The sequence below is a fragment of the Scyliorhinus canicula genome, chromosome 14 (assembly GCF_902713615.1).
Source record: "Scyliorhinus canicula chromosome 14, sScyCan1.1, whole genome shotgun sequence".
Classification (NCBI taxonomy): Eukaryota; Metazoa; Chordata; class Chondrichthyes; order Carcharhiniformes; family Scyliorhinidae; genus Scyliorhinus; species Scyliorhinus canicula.
This window is the reverse complement of record NC_052159.1, coordinates 156,531,094-156,554,328: the sequence shown is the minus strand read 5'-3', so window position 1 is coordinate 156,554,328 and position 23,235 is coordinate 156,531,094. Positions and strand designations below refer to the sequence as shown.

The 23,235-nt window shown below is 51.6% G+C and overlaps 1 protein-coding gene across 5 annotated transcripts in view; it reads left to right on the top strand.

Annotated features, from left to right (window-relative positions):
* nalcn (sodium leak channel, non-selective) overlaps positions 1 to 23,235 on the top strand; it is a 259,921-nt gene that overhangs the window by 46,952 nt on the left and 189,734 nt on the right. For all 5 annotated transcript variants that reach the window (XM_038818429.1, XM_038818427.1, XM_038818428.1 and 2 more), the window contains one exon: positions 5,409 to 5,495. In XM_038818429.1, the coding sequence (XP_038674357.1) occupies positions 5,409 to 5,495 (87 nt within the window). The remainder of the gene's footprint in view (positions 1 to 5,408; positions 5,496 to 23,235) is intronic.

Genomic DNA, 23,235 nt, shown 5'->3' with positions numbered 1-23,235 from the left:
AGGCCACAAATTTATCGATGAGCATTTCAGCAGCAGATGTGTGGGGTCAGGTGCTTTAAAATGTTTTAAAATGATGTTCGAGGGCTTTTCCCAGAGAGGTGAATGGTGAAATGGACAATGAACCCGAATAATAGAAATTAGGAGAGGTGGCTGTTCAGAGGAATGCGATTTGAAGAGTTTTTACAGGAGAGAGAAGTGTAGAGGCAGAGAGAGGAATTTGGCAAGAATTCTCGAGAGAATCATAGAATTTACAGTGCGGAAGGAGGCCATTCAACCCATTGAGCCTGCACCTGAGGTTTCATCAGATATCACTGACCAGTGGTGACCAAACGTAGCCAGAGTAAAGATCATTCGTGCATCTCTCTTTTGAAAGATTTACAAAACGGTGGCTTTGTTAACGCATTCAGGTTGGAAACGTGTAAGGAACAAAAGGCAAGAGATACAACTGTGTTAGTCATAATCATAGAATTTACAGTGCAGGAGGAGGCCATTCGGCCCATCGAGTCTGCACCGGCTCTTGGAAAGAGCACCCTACCCAAGGTCAACATCTCCACCCTATCCCCATAACCCAGTAACCCCACCCAACACTCAGGGCAATTTTGGTCACTAAGGACAATTTATCATGGCCAATCCACCTAACCCGCACATCTTTGGATTGTGGGAGGAAACCGGAGCACCCGGAGGAAACCCACGCACACACGGGGAGGATGTGCAGACTCCGCACAGACAGTGACTCAAGCTGGAATCGAACCTGGGTTGACCGGCCTTCCCCAGTATTGGGGAGTTGGGCCTATAATGCTGCTGGAGGTCTCACTAGACCCCCTGCTGCCTTGGAATAGAACCATCCTTACAGAGTTTTTATTCTACTAATTCAACGGGGATTCAATCACAGGAGGGCAGAATGCCCACAAAGTCTCTCCCTGACCCTGAAATAAATTTACCTGGCCTAGGCACCCACATGACTCCAGTCCCACACCAGCACAATTGACTATTAACTGGAAACCACTTGGGGGAAACCAGGGATGGGCAATAGATACCTGGCTCTAACAGCGACACCCAAATCCCAAAAACGAATGTTCAATGATGCAGTTTAACAATTTCCCATCGCAAACCTCACTACTGCCCACCTGGGATCGCCCTTCTCCCAAAACTGGGCTTTGGCCAAGTGACCTAACAGTTAATCACAGCTCATTCTCATGGATTTTTAAAATGTTGGCAAAATTATTTTTTTAGTAGCACGGTAGCATTGTGGATAGCACAATTGCTTCACAGGTCCAGGGTCCCAGGTTCGGTTCCCGGCTTGGGTCACTGTCTGTGCGGAGTCCGCATATCCTCCCCGTGTCTGCGTGGGTTTCCTCCGGGTGCTCCGGTTTCCTCCCACAGTCCAAAGATGTGCAGGTTAGGTGGATCGGCCATGATAAATTGCCCTTCGTGTCCAAAATTGCCCTATAGTATTGGGTGGGGTTACTGGGTTATGTGGATAGGGTGGAGGTGTTGCCCTTGGGTAGGGTGCTCTTTCCAAGAGCTGGTGCAGACTCGATGGGCCGAATGGCCTCCCTCTGCACTGTAAATTCTATAATAAAGATCTCTGTCTGGACTTTACCTGCTGTGGATTTAGCAGCTGCTTTCAGTTACAGGGAGTCCCATTCACATGACTAACATTGACATAAACCGTGGCCTTTCACGCATGGAACAAACCCGTAATTCAGTTTCTCCAATGATTGGTTGCGTTTTCCTGTCATGACTTTACGTAGAATTTTACTGTGTAAAATCCTGCCACTGATGTGTCAAAAAAGAATTGATAATGAGCTGGATTTTGCATTTCTCCCTTGCCGCCGCTGGATATGAAGCTAACGGTGACTCATAAAATCCACTGCCTGGTCTTTCCACTACCTACCTGTCTGCCTGCCCCGACTGGTCTCTCAATTTACAGGCGTGGGCATTAGGCGGCTTGCCTGTGACAGCAATGGGAGGGCTCACGCCATGTGACAAGCCTGGCAGCGTTAGCTGCACAGCCTGGTGTCGGGCAAGGAGACCGCTACAGAACACATGTCAATATTCCTAAATCGAACAATGAAGGCTCAGCTAAAGAGGCAGGTTTTTAGGAGACGTTAGCTTCGGGTGCGTGTCCCAGATCTTCGGGCCCAGGCAGCTGAGGGCACTAAACGTGGAGTGACCAGACTTGGGGGTGCTCAACAGGCCAACATTGGAGGAGCCCGTCTGCGCCCCCCCCCCCCCCACCCCTACACACACATAACCCCCCCGCCCCATCCCCAGAAACTACGTCATTATGGAGCCAACATGCTCCCTGCTGGCCCGCCCTACAGCCATAAAGCACCATGGGACAGACTTGACCAATGCCAAGTGGCACATCCTCCCTTCCATTGGGCAGGAGGCCGCCGCCCTCCCTCTGGAGATGCCAGCCAATCTAATTGGCTGGAAGTGCCGGGAAGGCATCAGTGACTGCAGCCGTGTGTAGAGGAGATATAATAGTCTGGGGCCTTGGGCCGGGGAGGAGATTGGTGGGTTTGGGTAAGCTAGAGAGAGGGGCAGTAAGAATGAGGGAGGGTAGGAGATGAGGTGATGACTAAATGGAAGATTCCCCACCGTCGGCAAGGGCAGCCTCTGAAAAGTGACCCTCCCTTCCTGCGCAATCTTCAAGTGTTTGATTTAGAAATTTGGGTCTACTGCTGCCCACTCTTTCTGTGTGTTCACAGGGTGAGTTGGTTTGATAATGAACCTAATTGACCCTTAGTTATTGATTTAAGTATGGTGGTGGGTGGGCTGCCCATTTTGGCGCATTCCTGCCCCCCCCCCCCCCCCCCCCAATATTATGGGGCCAGGTTCGGGGGATGGTCAGGAAAGTGGTAGGATGGGTGCCCACCCCATTTGACATGCCCCCTCCCCGGAAACATGTAGAACTCATCCCGAGGAAGGACAAGGCCAGGGGAGTGATGCAAAATGTTGGGATGGGAATTTTTGAAATGAAAACATTATTGAACCCGCACGACGGCCAGCGTCACTCCGTCCTGGGTCTTTCACACTTGATGTGTCACGAAACCGGCCCCTCCCTCTGTCCACCGCCGCACTCTGTTCACCAGCGTGCACAAAAATAGAAAGTGCCGGAAACTCTCAGCCGGTTGGCTAGCACGTGTGAAAGTCTGTGGCAGATTTAACGATGCTGCCTCACCCCTACCTCCCCCTCCCTGAAAGAGTATTTCAAGAACGATACGTTATTTCACTGATTTAATATCACAAAGTCTATGTTATGCCACATAAATATAACTATTGCCAATGAATTAATCCTGTGCATCTTTATTTTTGGGGGATTTCCTGTACACGTAAGGTGCAGTCTTTCAAGTGCCATTGTCTGGCAGGCACGTCTGTCTACTGGCAAGGCACATTTGTAGAAGTTCTTCACTGCTAACTCACTCTATTTCATTTTTGTCATAGCAACAGTTTGAGGGTGGAAGGGGGAGGTGGGTAAGAATTATGAAAACTCTCAAACCTGTCCCTAAACTGCCCACTTGTGGTGTTTTCAGAAGAGTTAAGCAAGACCTTTCTGTCCCAATAGGCAGTTATGGTACAGTCGGTAGCCATAGTCCACAAGGGACCATAGACATCGCTCTGTTAGAGAAAGCGAGGCAATAGTTTGAAAGGCACAATTGCACAGACAAAGCCAGGAGGCAGGTCACCGTGAATGAGATGGGGATTGAAATCACTGTGCACCACCTTCTAATTGTGGTGATATGCATCACTGTAAATACACAAGGGATTAATGTAAATAAACTACACCTAGCTAGACACTAGAGGGAGCACCAGAGACATCATGACACACAGACACTCAACCAATAGGTCAGCAAGCTAGGACACGACCAATGGGCATTCAAGATACACACAGAGGTGACACTACCACAGGAGGGCATTACACCAACCCATATAAAAGGACACAGCACACATGATCTTCCTCTTTCCAGTGGACACACTCAGTGAGTACACAGGGTTGATTTAAACCACATCACACCCACCACGTGAATTGTAGCAGACTGGTTCATCAGTCTGAGTAGCTATAGCAGGATTAACAGGAGAGTTGAATCCAAGTAGGAGAACTGTTAACAGTTTAATAAATGTGTTAAAGCTATCTCCAAGTCTGAACCTTCCTTTGTCAGAGTGCACATCAAGGAAGCAGCTTATGCTACGTCAAGAGCGTAACAAAACACTAATCACCTGAACTAACTGGCCCCCAAATCCTAATGGGCAGTTACCTTGTTAATGGGACTGCCCAGTGGTGAATCTGTTGAAAACATTTTGAGATGTTCCGCTATTAAACAAGACAGGGCCTGCAAAAAAACTTTACTGCTTGGTCTCCCGTACAAAAGCCCGCCCACTCTATTCACAGCACTTGAGTACACGACGCTGATGTTTATAGTGTTGAGCTCACTGAGGGACATCGATATGTGAACTGCACTAACACTCTGGCAGAATAGCCACACAGGCCACTTCACGCACACCGAGATATAGAATGTTACAGCACAGAAGAAGGCCTATCAAGCCCTTTGCCCTTGTGCTGGCCCTTTGAAAGAGCTATCCTGTAAGTCCCACTCCCCTGCTCTTTCCCCACGACCCAGGCATTTGTCCAGTCCCCTTTTAAAAATAATAACACTCCCTATTCAAACAGTACATTCCGGATCACACCAACTCACTGTGTCGAAACAAAAACGCATTCTCCTCACCTTCCCCCTCTGGTTTTCGGATTGTGCTTAAGGATCTCCAGTTACTGAAAACCTTTCTCTTTATTTATTCTACCAAATCACTTCATAATTTTGAATCCTTCTATTAAACAATCCCAGATTCTCCAGTCTATCCACATCGAGTGTGAAGTCCCTTATCCTAGAACCATTCTGGTAAATCTCCCCTCAACTCTTTCCTCTCCACAGGGCTATTTTGGAAAGCTCATTGGGTTTGTGTCCCATTTATCAGTCGGAGTATTTCAAGCAAGTTTGGTGGTGAGCAAGATTTTCTACTCTTTCAACGTTGCTGGGCTGGGCCAGCATTTGTTTCCCATCCCTAATTGCCCTGGAACTGAGTGGCTTTCCCGGACATTTCAGAGGTCACGCGAGAGTCAACCGCGTTGCTGTGGGTCTGGAGTCAGTAGGCACATAGGCACATGTAGGCCAGACCGGGTGAGGACAGCAGATTTCCTTCCCTGAAGGAACATTAGCAAACCAATTGGTCATGATTGCGGAGACTTGCTTTCTGTCCCAGATTTTTATTGACTTGAGTTCAAACTCCTCCAGGTTCCATGGTGGGATTTGCCCCCATGTCCCCAGAGCATTACCAGTCTGGATTACCAGTCCACTGACATTGCTGCTACGCCACTGTCTCCTCTAATTGTCTTTTCTTTTTAGATGTTCCATGAGGATGCCTCTGGTGGATGGCAATTGGTGGCCGTGGAGATGAATAAGCCCCAGGGTAGAGCTCCCTCGTGCTTGCAGGTATGACTGCGATTCCTGTTTCTTTTAATATAAATTTAAAGTACCAAATTCTTTTTCTTTCCAATTAAGGGGCAATTTAATGTGGCCAATCCACCCACCCTGCGCATCTTTGGGTTGTAGAGGTGAGACCCATGCAGACATGGGGAGAATGTGCAAACTCCACACAGACAGTGACCTGGGGCCGGGATTGAACCCTGGTCCTCAGCGCCAATAGGCAGCAGTGCTAACCACTGCGCCGCCGTGCCACCCCGACTGTGATTCCTGTTTAACACATGCTTGGTTCCTCCCAAGCTAGATTTACTGTAACAATGACAACTTGTGTTTACATAGCAACTTTAACAGCATGGGCAGCACGGTAGCATGGTGGTTAGCATAAATGCTTCACAGCTCCAGGGTCCCAGGTTCGATTCCCGGCTGGGTCACTGTCTGTGTGGAGTCTGCACGTCCTCCCCGTGTGTGCGTGGGTTTCCTCCGGGTGCTCCGGTTTCCTCCCACAGTCCAAAGATGTGCGGGTTAGGTGGATTGGCCATGCTAAATTGCCCGTAGTGTCCTAAAAAGTAAGGTTGGGGGGGGGGGCCTTGTTGGGTTACGGGTATAGGGTGGATACGTGGGTTTGAGTGGGGTGATCATTGCTCGGCACAACATCAAGGGCCTGTTCTGTGCTGTACTGTTCTATGTTCTATGTTCTAACATGGCAAAATGTCCCAAGCTGCTTTGCAGGAGCCGTATCGAACAAACTTTGACAGCGAGTCACACGAGATGTTAGGGCAGGTGACCAAAAGCTTGGTCAAAGTGCTAGGGTTCAAGGAACATCTTAAAGGAGAGAGCGAGAGATAGAGAGAGAGGCAGAATTCCGCACGGTGGGGCATACAGTCAGCCTAACAAATATTGTCTAACTCTGTGATAATCTGGAAAAAGCAGAGATGCTTATTGATGAATGAATTATTCAAATTCTTCTCTGGGAGTAAGTTTAGTGTTGTGCGTTTCTCCAGATTGTTGTCGGTCGCCTCCACTTTCCACAGTGGAGGTCGAGTCCTTGAAGAGCTCGTCAAATTAAGCCAGTTTTCTCTTTGAGTCACGGGAATCGTGTGGTACAGAAAGAGGCCATTCAGCCTGTCCTGTCTGGGCTAGCTCTTTGGAAAAGCTCCCCAATTACCCCCCCCCCCCCTCCCCCCAGCTCTTTGCCCACAGCCCTGATTTGTTTTGGCCTTGCCAAGTATTTATCCAGTTCCATGTGAAAAGTTGCTATTGTGTTCTGCCTGCCCATTCTTCACAAAGTGCGTTCCAGATTGGTTCCAGCCTCGAAGGGAGTAAGCGCCTCATCAGTAAATAAATAGATTTGGGTCGTAAAAGAAAAATACTGCGGATGCTGGAAATCTGCGACAAAAACAGAAAATGCCGGAAGAATTCTGGTCTGGCAGCTCCTGTGGAGAGAGAATCAGGAGTCGGTGTTTCAAGCCTGCATGAATCTTCCTCAGCACGCTGAAGAGGAGTCGTACGGACTCGACGTTGACTGCAGGCTGGCCCTCCGGCGACACGGGTTCAAGTCCCAGCCCGGCAGCTGGTGGAATTTAAATTCAATTCATAAAATCTGGAATTTATAAAACTAGCCTCCACAGTGGGGACCGTGGAACTACCATTGGCTGTGGTAACAACCCCGTCGGGTTCACTGATGTCCTTGCCGGCTCTGACCTACACGTGACTCCAGGCACACTGCATTGCGGGTTGACTCTTCAATGGCCTCTGAAGCGGGGCCACCGAACCGCTCAGTTCAAAGGCAATCGGGGTCGGGGGGGGGTCTGGGGTTGGGGGGGGGTCGGGGGTCGGGGGGGGGGGGGGGTCGGGGGGTGGGGGGGGGTCGGGGGTCGGGGGTCGGGGGTGGGGGGGGGGTCGGGGGTCGGGGGGTGGGGGGGGGTCGGGGGGTGGGGGGGGGTCGGGGGGTGGGGGGGGTCGGGGGGTGGGGGGGGGGGTCGGGGGTTGGGGGGGGGGTCGGGGGTGGGGGGGGCACATCCCATGAAAGAGTAAAGGAAATAAACAAGCTCCATGTTCTCAACGCACCCTGGGTATAAAGTTTGATTTTTGTGTTCTGACTGTCTGATATCGATGGCCCCCAGTTCTGACACCCCCCACCCCCCCCGGAAGCAAAATCAACCTCTGCCCAATCTCCCTCCCAGAGCCCTTCGTGTCCCCAGCCACGCAGCATTGAGCGGTTTCACATTCGAGTTGCATCAGATTTGATCAAAACGGGAACAACTTTCCGCTGACATTGTTGGCTTAATTAGAATAATGGGAAATGACTGGCGGAGGACGGTGAGGCAGGATGAAGCCAAGCATTTCAGCAAGGTCAGGGACAGAATGAAACTCGTGTTGATGTTATGAGAGAATATCTTCCGAGGCATCTGCATTATTATATTCGACTGGATGGTTTTGGATTCTGAAAAATAGCCCATGGTTACCTTTGCACAAGACAGCATGAACGTATCTAATTTATTCTTGTGAAGATAATCATGCTGATACAATTACGCACTGTCAGTTAATGTTGCCGTTGTATAAAGTTAATCAGCTTAAGAGAAAAATGTAAAAATAAATCCAAGGTAGGCGACTTGCTTGGATCTTGCTGCACTCGTGACATCTATTCAACATCCTCTCAATTGTACCTGAAGGCAGTGCGGCCGATTCACCTTCGGGAAAGTGCCTGTGTGCAGCTGTTCCCGGCCAGTCCTCGCTGTCGAGATGCTGCCTGCTCTGCCGCGTTTTCTGTTCTTATTCAGGATTAACAACCAGCTGCATTGCTTCGAGTTTTGTGGGTCCATTTTCTCTGTAAATTCTTTGGCAGCTCTGAGCCATGGTGCGTCACCTGAAGGCCCCTCCCCCATGCTCTGCCCCCGATGGGCCGAGTTCCCAGCCGCGCGGTTGATGTGTGGTCTCAGCGGTCGGGGCAGCCTCCACATTCGGGCACGAGACGTATGTTGGCCGGGGGGGGCGGGGGGGGGCTTCCGCGAGGTGTGAGGGGGCTGGTGGGAGGTGGCCGGGGATTGGCCGGGGGGGGGGGACTATCCGAGTGGTCATGTCCGCCCACGGTCGGCGCCATGTTTTACGGCAGGACCGCTGCCAGGCGTCGCTGTGCGCATGCGCGGCCAAGGACCCGGCCATTCGCCAGCCGTTATTATCGTGGGAGCCGGGAGATTTAGGCAGTGCGGCTGCTATACCCTCACTGGCCGCAGGATCGGTGAGGGGGGGGGGGGGTCCGCTGATGTTTTTTAATGTAAAACACTGCAGATCCTCCGCACTTCGTCTCAAAAACGAAGAATCCAATCCAGTATCTTTCTCAGCACCTCAGTAGGGCTATCAGCTCAGATAGTATGCTCAACTCTCAGAGCAGGATTGGCACTCAAAACCTTCGGACCGTTAAGGGAGACAGCTCCTCGCTAACGCCGGCTCTGTACTGCAGGTTAGCCATAAAAAGGAACCAATCATAGATGAGTGCTGATACTGAGCCCAGTATAAGAGAAGAGAGTTATCCCATAGGTTTCAGTACGAGAAGCGAGTTCTCCCGCAGGTTTCAGTGTGAGAGAAGCGAGTTCTCCCGCAGGTTTCAGTGTGAGAGAAGCGAGTTCTCCCGCAGGTTTCAGTGTGAGAGAAGCGAGTTCTCCCGCAGGTTTCAGTGTGAGAGAAGCGAGTTCTCCCGCAGGTTTCAGTGTGAGGGAAGCGAGTTCTCCCGCAGGTTTCAGTATCAGAGAAGCGAGTTCTCCCGCAGGTTTCAGTGTGAGTGAAGCGAGTTCTCCCGCAGGTTTCAGTGTGAGTGAAGCGGGTTCTCCCGCAGGTTTCAGTGTGAGGGAAGCGAGTTCTCCCGCAGGTTTCAGTGTGAGAGAAGCGAGTTCTCCCGCAGGTTTCAGTGTGAGAGAAGCGAGTTCTCCCGCAGGTTTCAGCGTGAGAGAAGCGAGTTCTCCCGCAGGTTTCAGTGTGAGAGAAGCGAGTTCTCCCGCAGGTTTCAGTGTGAGGGAAGCGAGTTCTCCCGCAGGGTTCAGTGTGAGAGAAGCGAGTTCTCCCGCAGGTTTCAGTGTGAGAGAAGCGAGTTCTCCCGCAGGTTTCAGTGTGAGAGAAGCCAGTTCTCCCGCAGGTTTCAGTGTGAGAGAAGCGAGTTCTCCCACAGGTTTCAGTGTGAGAGAAGCGAGTTCTCCCGCAGGTTTCAGTGTGAGAGAAGCCAGTTCTCCCGCAGGTTTCAGTGTGAGAGAAGCGAGTTCTCCCGCAGGTTTCAGCGTGAGAGAAGCGAGTTCTCCCGCAGGTTTCACCGTGAGAGAAGCGAGTTCTCCCGCAGGTTTCAGTGTGAGAGAAGCGAGTTCTCCCCCAGGTTTCAGTGTGAGAGAAGCGAGTTCTCCCGCAGGTTTCAGTGTGAGGGAAGCGAGTTCTCCCGCAGGTTTCAGTGTGAGAGAAGCGAGTTCTCCCGCAGGTTTCAGTGTGAGAGAAGCGAGTTCTCCCGCAGGTTTCAGTGTGAGAGAAGCGAGTTCTCCCGCAGGTTTCAGTGTGAGGGAAGCGAGTTCTCCCGCAGGTTTCAGTGTGAGGGAAGCGAGTTCTCCCGCAGGTTTCAGTGTGAGGGAAGCGAGTTCTCCCGCAGGTTTCAGTATCAGAGAAGCGAGTTCTCCCGCAGGTTTCAGTATCAGGGAAGCGAGTTCTCCCGCAGGTTTCAGTGTGAGAGAAGCGAGTTCTCCCGCAGGTTTCAGTGTGAGAGAAGCGAGTTCTCCCACAGGTTTCAGTAGAAGAGAAGCGAGTTCTCCCGCAGGTTTCAGTGTGAGGGAAGCGAGTTCTCCCGCAGGTTTCAGTGTGAGAGAAGCGAGTTCTCCCGCAGGTTTCAGTGTGAGAGAAGCGAGTTCTCCCGCAGGTTTCAGTGTGAGAGAAGCGACTTCTCCCGCAGGTTTCAGTGTGAGAGAGGCGAGTTCTCCCGCAGGTTTCAGTAGCAGAGAAGCGAGTTCTCCCGCAGGTTTCAGTGTGAGAGAAGCGAGTTCTCCCGCAGGTTTCAGTGTGAGAGAAGCGAGTTCTCCCACAGGTTTCAGTGTGAGAGAAGCGAGTTCTCCCCCAGGTTTCAGTGTGAGAGAAGCGAGTTCTCCCGCAGGTTTCAGTGTGAGAGAAGCGAGTTCTCCCGCAGGTTTCAGTGTGAGAGGAGCGGGTTCTCCCGCAGGTTTCAGTGTGAGAGGAGCGGGTTCTCCCGCAGGTTTCAGTGTGAGAGAAGCGAGTTCTCCCGCAGGTTTCAGTGTGAGAGAAGCGAGTTCTCCCGCAGGTTTCAGTGTGAGTGAAGCGAGTTCTCCCGCAGGTTTCAGCGTGAGAGAAGCGGGTTCTCCCGCAGGTTTCAGTGTGAGTGAAGCGAGTTCTCCCCCAGGTTTCAGTGTGAGAGAAGCGAGTTCTCCCGCAGGTTTCAGTGTGAGAGAAGCGAGTTCTCCCGCAGGTTTCAGTATCAGAGAAGCGAGTTCTCCCGCAGGTTTCAGTATCAGAGAAGCGAGTTCTCCCGCAGGTTTCAGTGTGAGAGAAGCGAGTTCTCCAGCAGGTTTCAGTGTGAGAGAAGCGAGTTCTCCCGCAAGTTTCAGTGTGAGAAGCGAGTTCTCCCGCAGGTTTCAGTGTGAGAGAAGCGAGTTCTCCCACAGGTTTCAGTGTGAGAGAAGCGAGTTCTCCCGCAGGTTTCAGTGTGAGAGAAGCGAGTTCTCCCACAGGTTTCAGTGTGAGGGAAGCGAGTTCTCCCGCAGGTTTCAGTGTGAGAGAAGCGAGTTCTCCCGCAGGTTTCAGTGTGAGGGAAGCGAGTTCTCCCGCAGGTTTCAGTGTGAGGGAAGCGAGTTCTCCCGCAGGTTTCAGTGTGAGAGAAGCGAGTTCTCCCACAGGTTTCAGTATCAAAGAAGCGAGTTCTCCCGCAGGTTTCAGTGTGAGAGAAGCGAGTTCTCCCGCAGGTTTCAGTGTGAGAGAAGCGAGTTCTCCCGCAGGTTTCAGTGTGAGGGAAGCGAGTTCTCCCGCAGGTTTCAGTGTGAGAGAAGCGGGTTCTCCCGCAGGTTTCAGTGTGAGAGAAGCGAGTTCTCCCGCAGGTTTCAGTGTGAGAGAAGCGAGTTCTCCCGCAGGTTTCAGTGTGAGAGAAGCGAGTTCTCCTGCAGGTTTCAGTGTGAGAGAAGCGAGTTCTCCCGCAGGTTTCAGTGTGAGAAGCGAGTTCTCCCGCAGGTTTCAGTGTGAGAGAAGCGAGTTCTCCCGCATGTTTCAGTGTGAGAGAAGCGAGTTCTCCCGCAGGTTTCAGTGTGAGAGAAGCGAGTTCTCCCGCAGGTTTCAGCGTGAGAGAAGCGAGTTCTCCCCCAGGTTTCAGTGTGAGAGAAGCGAGTTCTCCCCCAGGTTTCAGTGTGAGGGAAGCGAGTTCTCCCCCAGGTTTCAGTGTGAGAGAAGCGAGTTCTCCCGAAGGTTTCAGTGTGAGAGAAGCGAGTTCTCCCGCAGGTTTCAGTGTGAGAGAGGCGAGTTCTCCCGCAGGTTTCAGTGTGAGAGAAGCGAGTTCTCCCGCAGGTTTCAGTGTGAGAGAAACGAGTTCTCCCGCAGGTTTCAGTGTGAGAGAAGCGAGTTCTCCCGCAGGTTTCAGTGTGAGAGAAGCGAGTTCTCCCGCAGGTTTCAGTGTGAGGGAAGCGAGTTCTCCCGCAGGTTTCAGCGTGAGAGAAGCGAGTTCTCCCGCAGGTTTCAGTGTGAGAGAAGCGAGTTCTCCCGCAGGTTTCAGTGTGAGTGAAGCGAGTTCTCCCGCAGGTTTCAGTGTGAGAGAAGCGAGTTCTCCCGCAGGTTTCAGTGTGAGGGAAGCGAGTTCTCCCGCAGGTTTCAGTGTGAGAGAAGCGAGTTCTCCCGCAGGTTTCAGTGTGAGAGAAGCGAGTTCTCCCGCAGGTTTCAGTGTGAGAGAAGCGAGTTCTCCCACAGGTTTCACCGTGAGAGAAGCGAGTTCTCCCGCAGGTTTCAGTGTGAGAGAAGCGAGTTCTCCCACAGGTTTCAGTGTGAGAGAAGCGAGTTCTCCCCCAGGTTTCAGTGTGAGGGAAGCGAGTTCTCCCGCAGGTTTCAGTGTGAGAGAAGCGAGTTCTCCCCCAGGTTTCAGTGTGAGGGAAGCGAGTTCTCCCGCAGGTTTCAGTGTGAGAGAAGCGAGTTCTCCCGCAGGTTTCAGTGTGAGGGAAGCGAGTTCTCCCGCAGGTTTCAGTGTGAGAGAAGCGAGTTCTCCCGCAGGTTTCAGTGTGAGAGACGCGAGTTCTCCCGCAGGTTTCAGTGTGAGAGAAGCGAGTTCTCCCACAGGTTTCAGTGTGAGAGAAGCGAGTTCTCCCGCAGGTTTCAGTGTGAGAGAAGCGAGTTCTCCCGCAGGTTTCAGCGTGAGAGAAGCGAGTTCTGCAGGTTTCAGTAGAAGAGAAGTGAGTTCTCCCGCAGGTTTCAGCGTGAGAGAAGCGAGTTCTCCCGCAGGTTTCAGTAGAAGAGAAGCGAGTTCTCCCTCAGGTTTCAGTGTGAGAGAAGCGAGTTCTCCCGCAGGTTTCAGTAGAAGAGAAGCGAGTTCTCCCGCAGGTTTCAGTGTGAGAGAAGCGAGTTCTCCCGCAGGTTTCAGTAGAAGAGAAGCGAGTTCTCCCGCAGGTTTCAGTGTGAGAGAAGCGAGTTCTCCCCCAGGTTTCAGTGTGAGAGAAGCCAGTTCTCCCGCAGGTTTCAGTGTGAGGGAAGCGAGTTCTCCCGCAGGTTTCAGTGTGAGGGAAGCGAGTTCTCCCGCAGGTTTCAGTGTGAGAGAAGCGAGTTCTCCCGCACGTTTCAGTGTGAGAGAAGCGAGTTCTCCCGCAGGTTTCAGTGTGAGAGAAGCGAGTTCTCCCGCAGGTTTCAGTGTGAGAGAAGCGAGTTCTCCCACAGCTTTCAGTACAAGAGAAGCCAGTTCTCCCACAGGTTTCAGTGTGAGGGAAGCGAGTTCTCCCGCAGGTTTCAGTGTGAGGGAAGCGAGTTCTCCTGCAGGTTTCAGTGTGAGAGAAGCGAGTTCTCCCGCAGGTTTCAGTGTGAGAGAAGCCAGTTCTCCCGCAGGTTTCAGTGTGAGGGAAGCGAGTTCTCCCGCAGGTTTCAGTGTGAGGGAAGCGAGTTCTCCCGCAGGTTTCAGTGTGAGAGAAGCGAGTTCTCCCGCAGGTTTCAGTGTGAGAGAAGCGAGTTCTCCCGCAGGTTTCAGTGTGAGAGAAGCGAGTTCTCCCGCATGTTTCAGTGTGAGAGAAGCGAGTTCTCCCGCAGGTTTCAGTGTGAGAGAAGCGAGTTCACCCGCAGGTTTCAGCGTGAGAGAAGCGAGTTCTCCCGCAGGTTTCAGCGTGAGAGAAGCGAGTTCTCCCGCAGGTTTCAGTGTGAGAGAAGCGAGTTCTCCCCCAGGTTTCAGTGTGAGGGAAGCGGGTTCTCCCGCAGGTTTCAGTGTGAGGGAAGCGAGTTCTCCCGCAGGTTTCGGTGTGAGAGAAACGAGTTCTCCCGCAGGTTTCTGTGTGAGAGAAGCGAGTTCCCCCACAGGTTTCAGTGTGAGAGAAGCGGGTTCCCCCGCAGGTTTCAGTGTGAGAGAAGCGAGTTCTCCCCCAGGTTTCAGTGTGAGAGAAGCGAGTTCTCCCCCAGGTTTCAGTGTGAGAGAAGCGAGTTCTCCCGCAGGTTTCAGTGTGAGAGAAGCGAGTTCTCCCGCAGGTTTCAGTGTGAGGGAAGCGAGTTCTCCCGCAGGTTTCAGTGTGAGAGAAGCGAGTTCTCCCGCAGGTTTCAGTGTGAGAGAAGCGAGTTCTCCCGCAGGTTTCAGTGTGAGAGAAGCGAGTTCTCCCGCAGGTTTCAGTGTGAGAAGCGAGTTCTCCCGCAGGTTTCAGTGTGAGAGAAGCGAGTTCTCCCGCATGTTTCAGTGTGAGAGAAGCGAGTTCTCCCGCAGGTTTCAGTGTGAGAGAAGCGAGTTCTCCCGCAGGTTTCAGCGTGAGAGAAGCGAGTTCTCCCCCAGGTTTCAGTGTGAGAGAAGCGAGTTCTCCCCCAGGTTTCAGTGTGAGGGAAGCGAGTTCTCCCGCAGGTTTCAGTGTGAGAGAAGCGAGTTCTCCCGCAGGTTTCAGTGTGAGGGAAGCGAGTTCTCCCGCAGGTTTCAGTGTGAGAGAAGCGAGTTCTCCCGCAGGTTTCAGTGTGAGAGAAGCGAGTTCTCCCGCAGGTTTCAGTGTGAGAGAAGCGAGTTCTCCCGCAGGTTTCAGTGTGATAGAAGCGAGTTCTCCCGCAGGTTTCAGTGTGAGAGAAGCGAGTTCTCCCGCAGGTTTCAGTGTGAGAGAAGCGAGTTCTCCCGCAGGTTTCAGTGTGAGAGAAGCTAGTTCTCCCACAGGTTTCAGTGTGAGAGAAGCGAGTTCTCCCCCAGGTTTCAGTGTGAGGGAAGCGAGTTCTCCCGCAGGTTTCAGTGTGAGAGAAGCGAGTTCTCCCGCAGGTTTCAGTGTGAGGGAAGCGAGTTCTCCCCCAGGTTTCATTGTGAGAAGCGGGTTCTCCCGCAGGTTTCAGTGTGAGAGAAGCGAGTTCTCCCGCAGGTTTCAGTGTGAGGGAAGCGAGTTCTCCCGCAGGTTTCAGTGTGAGAGAAGCGAGTTCTCCCGCAGGTTTCAGTGTGAGAGAAGCGAGTTCTCCCGCAGGTTTCAGTGTGAGAGAAGCGAGTTCTCCCGCAGGTTTCAGTGTGAGAGAAGCGAGTTCTCCCACAGGTTTCAGTGTGAGAGAAGCGAGTTCTCCCGCAGGTTTCAGCGTGAGAGAAGCGAGTTCTGCAGGTTTCAGTAGAAGAGAAGTGAGTTCTCCCGCAGGTTTCAGCGTGAGAGAAGCGAGTTCTCCTGCAGGTTTCAGTGTGAGAGAAGCGAGTTCTCCCGCAGGTTTCAGTAGAAGAGAAGCGAGTTCTCCCTCAGGTTTCAGTGTGAGAGAAGCGAGTTCTCCCGCAGGTTTCAGTAGAAGAGAAGCGAGTTCTCCCGCAGGTTTCAGTGTGAGAGAAGCGAGTTCTCCCGCAGGTTTCAGTAGAAGAGAAGCGAGTTCTCCCGCAGGTTTCAGTGTGAGAGAAGCGAGTTCTCCCCCAGGTTTCAGTGTGAGAGAAGCGAGTTCTCCCGCAGGTTTCAGTGTGAGGGAAGCGAGTTCTCCCGCAGGTTTCAGTGTGAGGGAAGCGAGTTCTCCCGCAGGTTTCAGTGTGAGAGAAGCGAGTTCTCCCGCAGGTTTCAGTGTGAGAGAAGCGAGTTCTCCCGCAGGTTTCAGTGTGAGAGAAGCGAGTTCTCCCGCAGGTTTCAGTGTGAGAGAAGCGAGTTCTCCCACAGCTTTCAGTACAAGAGAAGCCAGTTCTCCCACAGGTTTCAGTGTGAGGGAAGCGAGTTCTCCCGCAGGTTTCAGTGTGAGAGAAGCGAGTTCTCCTGCAGGTTTCAGTGTGAGAGAAGCGAGTTCTCCCCCAGGTTTCAGTGTGAGAGAAGCCAGTTCTCCCGCAGGTTTCAGTGTGAGGGAAGCGAGTTCTCCCGCAGGTTTCAGTGTGAGGGAAGCGAGTTCTCCCGCAGGTTTCAGTGTGAGAGAAGCGAGTTCTCCCGCAGGTTTCAGTGTGAGAGAAGCGAGTTCTCCCGCAGGTTTCAGTGTGAGAGAAGCGAGTTCTCCCGCAGGTTTCAGTGTGAGAGAAGCGAGTTCTCCCGCAGGTTTCAGTGTGAGAGAAGCGAGTTCACCCGCAGGTTTCAGCGTGAGAGAAGCGAGTTCTCCCGCAGGTTTCAGCGTGAGAGAAGCGAGTTCTCCCGCAGGTTTCAGTGTGAGAGAAGCGAGTTCTCCCCCAGGTTTCAGTGTGAGGGAAGCGGGTTCTCCCGCAGGTTTCAGTGTGAGGGAAGCGAGTTCTCCCGCAGGTTTCGGTGTGAGAGAAACGAGTTCTCCCGCAGGTTTCTGTGTGAGAGAAGCGAGTTCCCCCACAGGTTTCAGTGTGAGAGAAGCGGGTTCCCCCGCAGGTTTCAGTGTGAGAGAAGCGAGTTCTCCCCCAGGTTTCAGTGTGAGAGAAGCGAGTTCTCCCCCAGGTTTCAGTGTGAGGGAAGCGAGTTCTCCCGCAGGTTTCAGTGTGAGAGAAGCGAGTTCTCCCGCAGGTTTCAGTGTGAGGGAAGCGAGTTCTCCCGCAGGTTTCAGTGTGAGAGAAGCGAGTTCTCCCGCAGGTTTCAGTGTGAGAGAAGCGAGTTCTCCCGCAGGTTTCAGTGTGAGAGAAGCGAGTTCTCCCGCAGGTTTCAGTGTGAGAAGCGAGTTCTCCCGCAGGTTTCAGTGTGAGAGAAGCGAGTTCTCCCGCATGTTTCAGTGTGAGAGAAGCGAGTTCTCCCGCAGGTTTCAGTGTGAGAGAAGCGAGTTCTCCCGCAGGTTTCAGCGTGAGAGAAGCGAGTTCTCCCCCAGGTTTCAGTGTGAGAGAAGCGAGTTCTCCCCCAGGTTTCAGTGTGAGGGAAGCGAGTTCTCCCGCAGGTTTCAGTGTGAGAGAAGCGAGTTCTCCCGCAGGTTTCAGTGTGAGGGAAGCGAGTTCTCCCGCAGGTTTCAGTGTGAGAGAAGCGAGTTCTCCCGCAGGTTTCAGTGTGAGAGAAGCGAGTTCTCCCGCAGGTTTCAGTGTGAGAGAAGCGAGTTCTCCCGCAGGTTTCAGTGTGATAGAAGCGAGTTCTCCCGCAGGTTTCAGTGTGAGAGAAGCGAGTTCTCCCGCAGGTTTCAGTGTGAGAGAAGCGAGTTCTCCCGCAGGTTTCAGTGTGAGAGAAGCGAGTTCTCCCACAGGTTTCAGTGTGAGAGAAGCGAGTTCTCCCCCAGGTTTCAGTGTGAGGGAAGCGAGTTCTCCCGCAGGTTTCAGTGTGAGAGAAGCGAGTTCTCCCGCAGGTTTCAGTGTGAGGGAAGCGAGTTCTCCCCCAGGTTTCATTGTGAGAAGCGGGTTCTCCCGCAGGTTTCAGTGTGAGAGAAGCGAGTTCTCCCGCAGGTTTCAGTGTGAGGGAAGCGAGTTCTCCCGCAGGTTTCAGTGTGAGAGAAGCGAGTTCTCCCGCAGGTTTCAGTGTGAGAGAAGCGAGTTCTCCCGCAGGTTTCAGTGTGAGAGAAGCGAGTTCTCCCGCAGGTTTCAGTGTGAGAGAAGCGAGTTCTCCCACAGGTTTCAGTGTGAGAGAAGCGAGTTCTCCCGCAGGTTTCAGTGTGAGAGAAGCGAGTTCTCCCGCAGGTTTCAGCGTGAGAGAAGCGAGTTCTCCTGCAGGTTTCAGTAGAAGAGAAGCGAGTTCTCCCGCAGGTTTCAGCGTGAGAGAAGCGAGTTCTCCTGCAGGTTTCAGTGTGAGAGAAGCGAGTTCTCCCGCAGGTTTCAGTAGAAGAGAAGCGAGTTCTCCCGCAGGTTTCAGTGTGAGAGAAGCGAGTTCTCCCGCAGGTTTCAGTAGAAGAGAAGCGAGTTCTCCCGCAGGTTTCAGTGTGAGAGAAGCGAGTTCTCCCGCAGGTTTCAGTAGAAGAGAAGCGAGTTCTCCCGCAGGTTTCAGTGTGAGAGAAGCGAGTTCTCCCCCAGGTTTCAGTGTGAGAGAAGCCAGTTCTCCCGCAGGTTTCAGTGTGAGGGAAGCGAGTTCTCCCGCAGGTTTCAGTGTGAGGGAAGCGAGTTCTCCCGCAGGTTTCAGTGTGAGAGAAGCGAGTTCTCCCGCACGTTTCAGTGTGAGAGAAGCGAGTTCTCCCGCAGGTTTCAGTGTGAGAGAAGCGAGTTCTCCCGCAGGTTTCAGTGTGAGAGAAGCGAGTTCTCCCACAGCTTTCAGTACAAGAGAAGCCAGTTCTCCCACAGGTTTCAGTGTGAGGGAAGCGAGTTCTCCCGCAGGTTTCAGTGTGAGGGAAGCGAGTTCTCCTGCAGGTTTCAGTGTGAGAGAAGCGAGTTCTCCCCCAGGTTTCAGTGTGAGAGAAGCCAGTTCTCCCGCAGGTTTCAGTGTGAGGGAAGCGAGTTCTCCCGCAGGTTTCAGTGTGAGGGAAGCCAGTTCTCCCGCAGGTTTCAGTGTGAGGGAAGCGAGTTCTCCCGCAGGTTTCAGTGTGAGGGAAGCGAGTTCTCCCGCAGGTTTCAGTGTGAGAGAAGCGAGTTCTCCCGCAGGTTTCAGTGTGAGAGAAGCGAGTTCTCACGCAGGTTTCAGTGTGAGAGAAGCCAGTTCTCCCGCAGGTTTCAGTGTGAGAGAAGCGAGTTCTCCCACAGCTTTCAGTACAAGAGAAGCCAGTTCTCCCACAGGTTTCAGTGTGAGGGAAGCGAGTTCTCCCGCAGGTTTCAGTGTGAGGGAAGCGAGTTCTCCTGCAGGTTTCAGTGTGAGAGAAGCGAGTTCTCCCGCAGGTTTCAGTGTGAGAGAAGCGAGTTCTCACGCAGGTTTCAGTGTGAGAGAAGCCAGTTCTCCCGCAGGTTTCGGAGACCCGAACCCTGTCCCACCATGAATCAGCAGCTGATGCTGTTCCCAGTTCCTGTGTGGTTCTTTGAAGAGAAAAATTGAAAATTGCTTCTTTAGACAAGTAGGCTTCAAATGAAGTTCCTGTGAAACATCATTTGTTGTTTCTCCTTCTAGTTATCTGGGAACTGCTTCTCGAGACCAGCTGACGTGATAAGTGTGTCGATTCACTAGCTCATGCATTCAACCAATAGAAATCTAACGTGCCGCGTTTCGTTCATTTACAAAAAAATTTTAGAGTACCCAATTTTCCGATCAAGGAGCAATTTAGCGTGGCCAGTCCACCTAGCCTGGACATCTTTTGGTTGTGGGGGCGAAACCCACGCAGACACGGGGAGAATGTGCAAACTGCACACGGACAGTGACCCAGAGCCGGGATTGAGCCTAGGGCCTCCGTGCAGTGTTAACCAATGCGCCACTCTGCTGCCCCTTAAGGTGCTTTGTTGATCTTTGCACAATTTTATATGTGCTCGAGTACACCCTGACATCTCCACCCCCACGGTGGCCCTCAAATATTTAGAACCCAATAACTATCCTGAAGGTCTGCATGGTAGCACAGTGGTTAGCACTGTTGCTTCACAGCGCCAGGGTCCCAGGTTCAATTCCCGGCTTGGGTCACTGTCTGTGCGGAGTCTGCACGTTCACCCCGTATCTGCGTGGGTTTCCTCCGGGTGCTCCGGTTCCCTCCCACAAGTCCCGAAAGACGTGCTGTTAGGTTAATTGGACATTCTGAATTCTCCCTCGGTGTACCCGAACAGGCGCCGGAGTCTGGCGACTAGGGGCTTTTGTTGCTCGTTATACTTTCCTTAATTTGCTCTGTTTCTAATTACCTTTGCTAAGTGTCGCCAGGTATCTTTCTGATACCACCACAAGGTTCAAAACCGAATACTGATCAATGACTAGATACACCAGGTAGTAAGTTTGAAATCAATGCACATTTATTTACACACACAATCAATTATTACTCACACAAACTCTACTCACTGAACTACAACTACTACTAAAAGCCTATACTTTGCTTCGGGTGCCCACTCAGCCAGAGGAACAATGGCCGTTGTCCGGTTCTGATACTGTTGGCTTTGAACTGGTATAGAATAGTAGCTAGGAGCGCCTATCTCGTAGCGTGCGTTGACCTTAGACCTACTTGGCTGGTGCTTGGCTGCCTCTCGTCGCTGAGAGCCAAATGCCAAGGTGAAGATGGAGAAAGTAAGAGTTCTCAAAAGAGCAAACTGACCTTGGGGACTCTGCTTTATAGCCCCCAGGGTTTCGCGCCCTTCTGGGCGGACCCTGGGCTTGGTCCCAATTAATTGGACCATGTCCCAATCGTTTGTATCGATTCTCTCCAATAACGGGGTCGTCCCCCGATCGTTGGGCGGGCTCTAGGTAACCGTTGGCCTGCCTTTGTTTTAGCTTCCACTGGCGCCGGGGAGTCTGTCCTCGTACCGATTGTTTCAATGTTTCTCTTTGTCACCGGAGATAGCTCATTATATGCTAATGGCTTGTAGTTTCAGTTCTGTCTGGGCTCTGCAAGTTCCAGTCCACAGGAAACCTTGTACCTGCTTGTTCTTCTAGTGCTGTCCATTTTTCCCTGCACTCTTTGCGAGTGTCCATTTTGGAATCGGGACGTGGCCACCCCAGGTGGCTACACTTTTCACAGTAACTTCATTGCAGTGTTAATGTAAGCCTACTTGTGACAATAAAGATTGTTAAAACTTCCTCCGATAATCGGGGAGTGATTCAGAACAATGAAGGTTAATTCAGCCTCTCGTGCCAACGTTGCCTTTTTCAAACAGCTATCCAGATAGTCCCCACCATCCAGAATTGGCCGGGAGCCTCCAGGACTTGAAGATCGAATCTCGATGACGCGTGACCCTGGAGAAAAATCATCGGGGCATTAAAAAAGATTGGGGTTTTTTTGTCATTTTATTTGCACCTTTCTATTGGAAACGGGGGAAAACATTGCTACTTGACTGACAGTTAAGCATCATCCAGTTGGGTAGTGAGTCACGCTGCTTTCCCATTGGCATCGAAATGCGCGTCACCGGGATGGATGTGCTGGTGACTATTGGCTGCAGTGTGGGGGCAAGATATTTGATGAAATCTCTAGGAATACATCTAGTCATAGTTGCCAACCCTACCCCTCAGCCATCTCTTTGCTTGTTCAATATTTCCTAACTTCTCGATAAGCAAAGGGGGTGATTTATTGGGGGGGCCGGCAGGAATGTGGGGTTGAGATTGCAATCCGATCGGCCGTGATCTTATTGAATGACGGAGCAGGCTCGAAGGGCCGAGTGGTCTCCCCCTGATTCATATCTTTGTATGTAACCCATGTTGTGGTTATCCGTGTAAATCACTTTTGCCAGTGCCTCGACATTCTTATAAACCAGCAGCCAGTGTGGCCAAACTAAAGTATTATACCAATACAATATAATGCTTCTCTGTTTCTCAATTCTGATCCTCTGGAATTCCCGTTTCAGCCTCCCCGAACAGGTGCTGGAATGTGGCGACTAGGGGCTTTTCATAGTAACTTCATAGATGATTTGGAGTTGGGGACCAAGGGCAATGTGTCCAAGTTTGCAGACGACACTAAGATGAGTGGTAAAGCGAAAAGTGCAGAGGATACTGGAAGTCTGCAGAGGGATTTGGATAGGTTAAGTGAATGGGCTAGGGTCTGGCAAATGGAATACAATGTTGACAAATGTGAGGTTATCCATTTTGGTAGGAATAACAGCAAGCGGGATTATTATTTAAACAATAAAATATTAAAGCATGCTTCTGTGCAGAGAGACCTGGGTGTGCTAGTGCATGAGTCACAGAAAGTTGGTTTACAGGTGCAACAGGTGATTAAGAAGGCAAATGGAATTTTGTCCTTCATTGCTAGAGGGATGGAGTTTAAGACTAGGGAGGTTATGCTGCAATTGTATAAGGTGTTAGTGAGGCCACACCTGGAGTATTGTGTTCAGTTTTGGTCTCCTTACTTGAGAAATGACGTACTGGCACTGGAGGGTGTGCAGAGGAGATTCACGAGGTTAAACCCAGAGCTGAAGGGGTTGGATTACGAGGAGAGGTTGAGTAGACTGGGACTGCACTCGTTGGAATTTAGAAGGATGAGGTGGGATCTTATCGAAACATTTAAAATTATGAAGGGAATAGATAGGATAGATGCGGGCAGGTTGTTTCCACTGGCGGGTGAAAGCAGAACTAGGGGGCATAGCCTCAAAATAAGGGGAAGTAGATTTAGGACTGAGTTTAGGACGAACTTCTTTATCCACAGGGTTGTGAATCTATGGAATTCCTTGCCCGGTGAAGCAGTTGAGGCTCCTTCATTAAATGTTTTTAAGATAAAGATAGATAGTTTTTTGAAGAATAAAGGGATTAAGGGCTATGGTGTTCGGGCCGGAAAGTGGAGCTGAGTCCACAAAAGATCAGCCATGATCTCACTGAATGGCGGAGCAGGCTCGAGGGGCCAGATGGCCGACTCCTGCTCCTAGTTCTTATGTCATTATGTTTAATATCTCACGTGCCTCTTTAGTTAGGCAGTGTCTTCTTCTTTGCTCATGACCAGTGCAAAGTAGTCATTTCGTACCCGAGCCATGCTCCGGCCTACTCCTGCTCCTAGTTCTTATGTTCTTATGTTCTTATTAAAGCCTACTCGTGACAATAAGCGATTTTCATTGTTTCATTTCAATCCTAATCCTCTGTTTGGATTTTTTTTATGGTTTTGATGACCTGGTTGCATTTCTATCCAATTGAACTCATTTGCTAAGAAGTTTTTTTCTTTATTAATTCGGGGGATGTGGGCGCCGCTTCTTGGGTCCCGCATTTATTGCCCATCCCTAACTGCCATTGAACTGCGTGTCTCGCACGGCCATTTCAGAGGGCATATTAAGAGTCAATCACATTGCTGTGGGTCTGGACTCGCATGTAGGCCAAGCCGGGTAAGGACGGCAGATTTCCTTCCCTAAAGGCCATTGGTGAACAAGAGGGTTTTTACAGCAATCGCTTATCATTTCATGGTCTCCATTACTGAGTGTATCTTCATATATTCCAGATTTATTAACTGAATTCAAATTCCACCTGCTGCTGGGTTGGCTTTGTGCCCGTGTCCCCAGATCATGAGCCTGGACCTCTGGATTACTGATCCAACGGTGTTACCACTTAATAACCCTCATGAGACCCACCAGGAACACCCCTATTGATGTCCCCATGGAACACAAGCTCTCCAATAATGGGTGGGAACCCAACAGCTGGAGCTGGTGGAAATCGCCTCGTAAAAGCCAGCCTGGACTGGCTGGCTAAAACTGTGGTCCCGTTTGGGACCTTGGAGCTGTCAGTCATTTTGGAGCATTTACTTT